Below are 10,106 nucleotides of genomic sequence, written 5' to 3' on the forward strand. Positions count from 1 at the left end.
ATTTAATAGAAACACACTTTATAGATACAACAGTGGTGTTTATGGGAATGAGTTGGCAGTGCAACTGAACTGCAGCGCTGAACATTTACTTTACTTCTCAATGCAGTTTGAGTTCCAGGCATCCATTGTAGCAAAAATATAGAAATATTAGATTACTGTTAAATGTTAAGTTTATTTTATTTGTTTATTGATTCAAAGCATTCAAAGTGAATGTCCATATAAATATTTAGCTAATAGTTTAAACTTCCTCCAGTTTAAAAGTCACAAACTGGAAAAAAAAAAAATTGTTTTCCCAATTTTAAATATGTTTTTCGTTTATTTATGTGACACCAGAGGTTGTTATGGAGAATATAAAGTTAAAAAGTAAAAGGTACTAGTAATCCTAGTACTAAGGGTGTATGTGTGATAGTAATACTTTATCCTCTACATGCTTTCTTTGGGGGAAAATGATGTAACATCAGGTAGGTTTACTCATTGATTTCTCAGAATCAATTACCCTTTTTTCAGCTGTTGCTGTTGTATTTCTGTCTCCCATTGGGTGGCACTGGTTTTACTGTACTTAAATTTAAGTCATTCATTTCTTTCTTCTTCATCTGACTTGTTTGAGTAAATTTAGCTGACAGTGACTCGGACAATTTTAAGTAGGACGTTGATGTGAAATAATGCTGAGTAATTGGGTTCAACATACCGTAAGTAAGACAAATCACACACACACAAGACATAAATGCATAGGTGTTGATTGGGAAGAATATACATTTTTGTTTACAAGTAATTATATATATATATTTTTAAAAGAAGTCCAGCAATCATACGACACAAATAAACTTTATATGGAAACCAAACAAATAAACAGCAGTAACCATTCTACTTTCGTTAACATGTCAGCAAAATCATCAGGAGTTCAATACAGATGCCTTCAGGTAGCCTGCTTTAGGAGATTGGCCTGGGTGTCTTGCAGGATAATTGTTTCCTTTGGTGGTATTTTGGAGTTTCTCCCAGATCCCCTGTGATTACAATAGAAAATGCAAATATAGGTAAATCTATTTCTCATTCTCTCTCTCTCTCTCTCTCTCTCTCTCTCTCTCTCTCTCTCTCTTCAACTGTCTCTCTCTGTTGTTGTTGAGTAAACCATGATGATAGACCTACTGTTAAGGCCTGACCTAGAGCCCTCCTGTGTACCATTACTAAAATGTATGTTTTTTATTTTGGGACATGCAGGGATATAATGCTGGAGCTTGATCTTACCTGTCCTCCACATCTTCTATTGTGTCAGGAAGGGGGGAGCCAAGTGTTTCTGGAAGAAATATTGCTGCCACTCCACTGAGAATCGGAGCTCCTCCGTAGATTAAACCTGGAAGCCAAGGTATGTATTCGCCCGTGAGAAGCACCATAGGGGCTACCATGGCTCCTACACGAGCCATCATGGATACCCACCCCATGCCATTCTGACTGAGAGAGAGAGAGAAAAAACAGCCATAACTACACTCTTCCTTTAAACCAGTGACTGCTGGTAATAAAGTAGCAATGCATATGTGGACTGTTTTTATTTTACTAATTTGGGAAACATCTTAAAAAAGGGTTTGGAGGCCCTCTTTAATTTGTTTTCAAAGGGCAATACTAAAAAAACCAGCTGAAAGTGTACAGGAGATACAGTACAGTATCACTGCCTTGCATAAAATGTTAGAAAATGGACATTGAATTTAACTTAGTTAGGTAAATGTTCAAGTTTATGTTTCACAGATGACTGTGCAGTTATAGTTTAATATATAAAGAACATATGATGGGGACAGGGGGTTTTAAGTTACTATAACAGACCTGGAAAAGATGCTTTAACACGGTTTGCTTGTTGGCGTCACATCTCACATTTTTTCACACATTTTACTGATTTATGGAACATTTGACAGGAAAAGATGCGTGAATGTGTTTTGTAAATTTGTTTGTAAGTTGGTGTCACTTTTTTTTTAAAAAGATGCCAAATGTTTACTAAGACAACAAATTTCGTGATTAACATGCCTAAGGTTATGGTATGATCATTTTGTCAACAAGAGAAGACAGCCAATAAAGGCCATAAAAGTTAATAGAACATATAGTTTGTGCTGCAAAACACCTAAGGGTGAAAGTTAAATTGATCAGAAAATGGACAGAACATAGTTTGCCCAACCATGATCCCATGCTGCTGATAATATTGTCCCAATAAATCCATGAAAATGCATCCCCTCAAAATGCACAGCCAGCCCCCCATTTGCTGTAGATTGCAGTAAACTTGTATTTTGGTATTGGTAGTGAAGTTGTTTCTGTCTCAACACAAAGTAGTCCCAACTTAACCCCATGTGTGTATGCATTTGTTGCAGCCTATTTGTTAAATCAATTCTATCTTCTGAATAAAACTGGAGTAGCCTGCAGACTTCTAAAGCAATGTCCACATTTCAAATTTTTCAGCAAAAAGCAATTGAGTCAGTCCAGTAGAGAAACATCTGGCTCATTCATAAATAGAGATCGGATTTCTTCAATAAACAAAATGAACTGAACTAAATTCATTAATACAAAAGATAAAATAGTGTAATAACATAAGATAAATTTACCTCAAAAAAACTAACTAATTGACATTTATTTGTTGCCAAATTAGGCTCACCGAATGATGGTTGGATACAATTCTCCAGAGTAAAGGTAGCAGCAGTTGAAGGAGGCAGCAAGGCAACCTTTACCCAGTACAGCCAGACACGTCCGTGCAGTCGTTTTATCTGCACAGGAGTGGAACATTCATCAGATCACTCTGTTGTTTCTGTAATAAAATATACAGTTTGGATGCATGTGTTTAAACCATGGATGTGGAACATGGTTTAAACATACCATAAGGTACTAGCAGGTTGATCAAAATAGTGACTCCAGCGAAGATCAGACCACCACATTGTGATGGACGTCGTCCAATAAAACTCATAGACACAGTTATGACGACTTTAGCAGGGATGTCAACAGCTCCGAAGATCACTTGGATTAAGTAGATGTCCACCCCAAACTTTTGCAGATCCATAGCAAGACCATAGTAGGCAAAGCTTGTTGAAAACCTACGTTAGTGTATACAAAAACATGCACAATATCATTTCAATTTCATAGAAGGTGCTTAAAAACTGCCCCTGAGTTTGCAGTGCAGGACATGTACCAGACAGCACTCAGGCAGATTGTCATTGTCCTCATTGTGGGTGTGCGGAACAGATCCAGGACAGAGTAAGAGCCCTGCGAACAAGACATCTCTTTCGTCATGGACTCTTGCAGCATCTAGTATGCAAAAAGAGAAAGTTCTCTCAGTTTCAAAATTATTGTATACACAATTATAAACACAGATAGATGATGCAATAACACAAACACACAAAGTTCCCTTACCTTAATGTCAATTTTTTCTCCCTCTTCACGCCGTCCGTTAAAATTGGCCACTCTTTTAAGGTTCTTGATGGCTTGTTCGGGCTTATTACTCATAACTAACCATCTTGAAGATTCATGAAACCACCTGTGTGAGATATTTGTCTAGTTTATTTGTTAATAGTACAATAACTTTATGTTTGATCACTAAATCTTTGCAATTTTAAACATGAATCAGTCATTCTGGTTGCAACTCAAACTTTTTTTGCAGTTCAATACTTGGCATCTCACCATGAGATGAGGAAGAAGAGATAGAAGGGCAAGGACACAGCCAGGGCTAACCACCTCCAGTCCCGGATGAAGTAGGCTATGACTGCCAGGATCAACTGTCCCACTGTGTAACTGTAACCTGTTATTGTCCCCACCACAGTTCGCACACGAGTGGGGATCCACTCCACAACTTGAAATTGAAGAATCACAGAACAAGAGATATTTTGGTCCAATTAGTACTCTATCATCAGCATGCATGTTGACTCTATCCAGATAAGTCATTCAACACTTATTGTACTCTATCCAGCTAAATATCTTACTGAGCGAGAAGGTGTTGAGTCCCAGGCCGGACAGAGCCATGCCACAGCCAAAGCGGAACACACAGTAGAGGGTGAAGGAGTTTGAAAAAGCAACACATGTTCCCGACACTGCCATGAGCAGGTTAGAAATGAGCAGGAGGATGCGTCGACCATATCTAGGAGCCAGATGTATTTGGTCAGACTATATCAAATTATATGACTTGAATTAGTGGCTATTTTTTTAGCAAAACTGCATGCAGAAGAGTCAAGTTGTCCTATGTGATATTCACTCATATTTAAAAGTTACATGCATGGTTGACTGTGCCAGATAACACTCCTTATTAGTCACAAAACCACACAATAAAGTAGGGATAAGATTAATGTTACCTGTCTGAAAGACCTCCAAAGACAACAGCTCCCACAAGCACACCTCCCATGTAGACTGTTTGTCCCATTTGCTTTAAAGAGCGCAGATCACACACCAAATGCCACTGACGAAAAATGGAACACAATTTAACACACGTAACAAAAAGACATATACATGTTAAAAGCAACAACAACAAAAAAGTATTCCTACTGTACATCAGATATGATCGTTGAGCTCATATCAGTCATGTTATAGGACCATCCGTCTGTGCATCCCTGCAGATCAACATCCAAACCTTCCTTAGTGTCTCCGTCCTCCCCTGAGCCGGAGCTCCCGTTCAGGAGATGCCACTGTGGAGTAACGTAACGCTGGCACCTCTGGGGCTTCCCTATCTGGTCTTGCGGCACTGTGATCAGCAGCATTTCCTCTGGGCTCAGCTGGGACTGAGACAGGTTTGTGTGTGCGTTGCAGTAGTGAGGAGGCACTGCAGCCACAAAGTTCTGCAGCAGGTTGTGACTGGCCATCAACAGGACAGGCATGCAGAGAAGCGTCACATGCAGGATCTGGAAGCGTCCTGTGCTCCCCACCTGCTCTAGGAGATCACCAAAAGCCATAGTTTTGTACAAGCACAACTCCACAAGATGACTTGATGTTAACGGTGCTAGATCCTGTTGTTGGTACGTTCCTTTAGAACACTTGGATGTGCAAAAAATAACGTTCTAGCCCCTGTGAAAAATATTGAAGAAAACACCAGTTGTGAGAACTAACCACAGTATATTAAAAGTGTTATGTAATAATACCAATTGATAGACTTACTTGCTGAATTTAATCTTCTCGCGTTACATAAATAGCTGCAAAATAAAATAAGAATGGGGGCTCACAAAGTGTTGCACCTTAAAAATAACACATGATACCTTCAATTTAAATAAAATCCTGGCAAAGTGTTCCAGAAAGAGGTCCTTAAAATAGCCACAAAAAAAAGAAAAATGCTGTCTTGCTGCAGTGTGTCAACATTCGTAATCAGTTTAAAGTCCAACGGCTTTTCAGAAGTTTGGATTATAAGAAGTGCACTAATACCTCTTGAGGTATTAGTAGCTCGTTCACTGAACACTGAGGTAGAATGCAGAGTCCTTGCTGTGCAGGAACAATATCTTGTTGAAGTTTTTCAGTTAATGTGAGCTCCAGCATCAAGAGTGTGCATGTGACTATCCTCAGCTCTTTGCCCTCTTTGCACTGACTGCCCTTTATTGGTTACTGAAGGATAGGGTGATGAAGAATCTCTGTGTGTATGTGTCGCTTTTCTGTGTGTGTGTGTGTGTTTGTGTGTGCGTGCGTGCGTGCGTGCGTGTTTGTGTGTGTGTGAGTGCGCACCTGTGCATGACGTACACATGAGGTCAACCTAAAGTAATTTTGTTTTATAGGTGTTTTCTATATCAGTTTCTTTAATGTTTTCTGTCACCATGTGAGTTTTCAACACCATGACTCATCCTCTGTCACCTTGTGTTATAAAACAGATTTCAGTCAATAAGTGACTATGTGATGACAATTCATTCAACAACAGTTGTATGTGTTCTCACTTAGTCAAGTCATGCTGACAGAGTTATGCAACAGAACCAAGAATAAAAATATAACAACTACAGCAATGCACTGCGATAATTTATATTTCCATATTGTGTTTGCAGAGTACATCTGAGAAAAAAACTGAGACATTTCTGTCTGGGTTTTGCGTCCTTATAATTAGTTTTGAGGAATGTGCGTTTATGTAATGATCAGCATGAGATGTCAGGCTGAATGAAGCCCCAGGTGCACCAAAGAAAACAATAAACTTTCCGTTTTTTCAGCTGCCAGACTGGGATCAGGAAAAGATTTGTCCTTTTAAATCAGTCCTGCTTCAGGGTGTTTAGTAGTTTGAGCCCTAAAAGTACGGCTATTTGACAAAATATGTATGAAATACTTTTTTTGCATACAGACATCCTGGGGGGTCTAGGCTTTTTGTGAAATTTGGACTACAAAAAAACAAAGTGTTAGGGGTAAAAACAAACAAATATTAAATCAGGATTCAGAGATTTAAACCAGATACGTTTCGATGTTTCAAGTTTCAATGACTATAATTTTATATTCTGGGATTGATTGAGTAACCAACAACAAGAGAACATCGAGTATAGTACATGCAAAATACATGTTGCAATGGGATCTGAACTGTCTCCATTATGAAATTTCTGCATACTGAATATACATTCTGAATACTGCAAGAGAATCATTCAAGAATCCATGTACAGACTCACAAATAATCTACCTACAGTATGGGAATGTGCCAGTTAAACATTTAAAGACTGCGGTTTATTTTACTTCTGCAGTTATCTAAAGCTGAGAGATGTTGGACTTCAAACAGGTCCCTCACTTATTGTTCATTAATCATTTACTTTAGTACTAAAGTTGTATTTGATTAAGCATGGCATTATTTACGGATTTCTTGCAGAGCACTGACTGCACTGGTATTGGCTGATCAACCATTTCATGTTTCACAATCATTGGTTCATTCACAGTAGTGTTGCTCTCCATTTTAACCAGTCACATCAGACTTCATCTATTACGCTGCTCATAATCTCATGCCACACATTTTGTTGATTTTATTCTTTATTCACCTTGATACTTAGTGATCCTGATTTGAGACACTTATAAACATGAATTTGATCCCAAATGAGTCTTTTACAATGTATTTATTTACAAGTTATTGGAGCTTTATAATAGCTTGTGGGAGTTACTGACCCCAAGTACACAGAATATCAGTATAAGATCACATACTGTGAGGGACTTTTTGGCAAACCTACAATACAATGTATGAAACATACAATATTTCTGTTTTTGGTATAATGCAAAAATGGCCAATTCTCTTTTGGAGGTTTTTGCTCCGCTGCTTTTGTCTCAGCCATATACTTTGTAGATGTGTGGCTCTTTATCAATCCACACTTTACAGTCAAAGCGGCCATTAAAAGAAGAAAAAAAAAAAAAAAAAAAAAAAAAAGGAAGTCCGGATGCACAGCTGGATATCAGAGTACTGTGTGTCTCACCAGGTCCGGATGGTTTTACTCCTTTCTCTTACCTGCCACCTGGCAGCAACAGTTTCTCTAACAGGCGACTCAAAAAAATGCTAAAATTTTAAAAAGCTTTCTATCCACAGTACAGACCACATGAGGATGTTTGTTGTTTCAGTGACTGGAACAATTCCCAAAATAGCAGGTGTATATTGAAAAATGTAAATAAATTCAAATAACCATAGGAGTCATAGCCCTGGAAAATGTCATAACCCTAGGAAACATCTGTGCCGACACAACATAATTACATTCTTTATGGTGATGTTCATTCATTGTTAAGGAGTGAAGTTCCTGGATGGATGCACTGTACTGCAACAAAACGTGATAACAGCTGGCATTCAGACTTACTTTACTCCTCTGACTGTATCCAGTCACCAGCATACTGGATAAGAATGCTGCCCTCACTGACATAGTGCCAAAGTCCTTTCTGCTGCTAAACTGGGTCTTGTGCTATTGGTGTTGTCTGCTGGGGCCACAGCCTTAACACTGTGTTAAGGCCTCCATTTAAAGAAAAAAACCAAGGCTCAAAAGGAATTGGAGGATGCCAGACACAAGGTTAACAATTAACCAACAAGCTTTATTAAATAATGCAAAAATATTCCCAAAAGTAGCAAACAAAAAGAAACAAAAAGGGACTGGAGACCCCGGCCAAAAAGAACAAAAGATGGGAAGACGCTGGACCAACCTTGCAATGGGTCATCACTCCCCATGTCTCCCCCTTATTTACCAAAAAAGGGTAAACTAATCCTACACCAAACAAAAGAGACGAATAACTGAACTAATGGTAATCTCCAGCCCAAACTAACACAATAAACTAAAAGAACAACAACTCCAGCAGCTAAGTGTGCATGGAGGTTGGGAAACACAAACCTGCCTGTGGAGAAAAAAGGTGAGGAGGAAACTCCTCACTTGTGTGCTGCTGGTGTGCTCTCCAGGTGCCCCTGTCCCTTTACTCTCTGCCTTCTTATCACCTCCCCCACTCTACCTGAGCACTGATTATGCTCAGGTGGGCAACAGGCAGAGGGAGGAGGGCAGAACGAGGGACAGAGAGAGAGAGAGAAACAGAGAAACAGAGGGAGAAAACAACACACACACAAGCACATGTAACAACCTGTATCCCTCGTTTTGGTTGGTGTTGCACCACTGAACTCTGCTCTACATTGTTCCATTATTTGCCTTATTTAAAGCTACCCACTTGGTACCTATAAGCCCTTCCCAAGATTTCTTTCAGAATTGTAGTAGCCTACGTTCAACATTTCTCAGCTGAGAAGATTTCAGAGGAAGGGAAACCATTTGATGGTTATCTCACATACAGATAATGAAACGTATTTATTGTCTTACTTAGGCTAATATAAACCTGTTATGAGGTTTATTCTGTATCTGAGGTCTATTGAGATATCGGATGAATGTTGACTTAACACTTACCTCAGCAGTCTGCAGCTTGGTCACTGCTGTTCACTAATTTGACCACAGATTTTCTTTTTCTCTTTTGATTAAAGATTTTTTTGGGGCTTTTTATTTTATTAGATAGTGATAGATTGACAGGAAAGGGGGGAGATAAAGGGGATGGCACACAGCAAAGGTGCGTATGTGTGTATTAAAGTCTTAAAGTTCACTGTCCTCACACGTTGTTATGAGCCCAGTATATAGGTCTACTGTAAGTGGATTTGTTTGCAACTTTGGCAAAATCAATCATTTACATCAAATAAAATGTAGGCTACCAAAGTATATTGACAGGCTTTGTAGACCATAGTTCAAATGGCCATTTCTTGAGTGTGATGCCTGGAAATACTATTATTACCCAATAATAATTCTCTTTGCAACAAAATGCATTATTAACTGATGTTGTTGATTTCCATTTTCCTGGCATAAGTGGTCTCAACTTGTTTGATGTCTTCATAATTAAACTTCAGCTCCTGGCTGAATACTGCAAGATAATCATTCAAGAATGTCATGTCTTGTCTCTGTGTCAAGTTTTTGTTTCAGTTTGTTTCGTGTTTTCTGTTTAGTTTTCCATTTCCTGTTTTATTTTGAAACTATGTGTTGCACCTGCGTCTCATTGGCCCCCCTGTCTTGTGTATTTACTTTCAGTCTTACCCTTAAATGTGCAGTATACTCGCCGTTCTTGACCAAGGGGGTAAGCGAGCCTCCACAAAGCGTACTTGCTATGGCGCCATTTTGATGTTATCATGCCATCACCTGCCGTTAGTATTCCATTGACTGCCATTCATTTTGACAGTGAATAACTTTACATCTGAAGCGTTTAAAGACTCTATTTGTCCATTGTTTATTTCTAAAGAAACATGACAATGAATAAAAGGCTCCATTACCTTGTATCTCACGTTATGGCTCCGTAGCAGGCGTTTTTGTAATAATAGGCTAACGATTGTGTCATAACCACAGACAGGTTGTTCATGTTACATCTACGTCGTCCAGCTCAGTTGGAGGCAGCCATCACCGGAAAAAAAGGACTTTTAATAGACTTCTCTCCTCTACTGTCTATGTTCCTGACATGGTGCACGACAGTGTGACGTCATGGGAGCGCCGTATCTATTTATACATCCATGATTTATACTCGCGCGTGGTGGTTGCAACACTAGTTGCAGTCTTCTCATGAACATATTTGTCGCAACAGAGGAAAGGCTCCCGACTTTTGCTATTTCTACGGACTAGAAAAAGAAGAAAAGGGTAAACAGTGGTGGAACTGGCAGCAGCAGC

The 10,106-nt window shown here is 39.1% G+C and overlaps 1 protein-coding gene across 1 annotated transcript; it reads right to left on the reverse strand.

The window, feature by feature from the left end:
- Positions 1 to 722: 722 nt before the first annotated feature.
- slc22a6l (solute carrier family 22 member 6, like) lies at positions 723 to 4,907 on the reverse strand. Its single transcript, XM_028595959.1, has 10 exons — positions 4,509 to 4,907; positions 4,314 to 4,417; positions 3,948 to 4,102; positions 3,649 to 3,817; positions 3,382 to 3,505; positions 3,161 to 3,276; positions 2,851 to 3,065; positions 2,633 to 2,741; positions 1,246 to 1,449; positions 723 to 1,004 (listed from the first exon to the last, which is right to left on the reverse strand). Exons 1-10 carry the CDS (start codon positions 4,905 to 4,907, stop codon positions 917 to 919), a joined length of 1,683 nt encoding a protein of 560 aa, XP_028451760.1. The 3' UTR covers positions 723 to 916.
- Positions 4,908 to 10,106: the final 5,199 nt, after the last annotated feature.

Source organism: Perca flavescens, chromosome 13, assembly GCF_004354835.1.
Source record: "Perca flavescens isolate YP-PL-M2 chromosome 13, PFLA_1.0, whole genome shotgun sequence".
NCBI classification, from domain to species: domain Eukaryota; kingdom Metazoa; phylum Chordata; class Actinopteri; order Perciformes; family Percidae; genus Perca; species Perca flavescens.

Bases quoted from the DNA above. Each gene is read 5' to 3' on its own strand.
- slc22a6l (XM_028595959.1), bottom strand. From the start codon at position 4,907: ATGGCTTTTGGTGATCTCCTAGAGCAGGTGGGGAGCACAGGACGCTTC. The intron at 4,418-4,508 runs GTACAGTAGGAA...ATTTTTCGTCAG, and splicing joins GCTCAACGATCATATCTGAT to TGGCATTTGGTGTGTGATCT. The intron at 1,005-1,245 runs GTAAGATCAAGC...TTGTAATCACAG, and splicing joins ATAGAAGATGTGGAGGACAG to GGGATCTGGGAGAAACTCCA.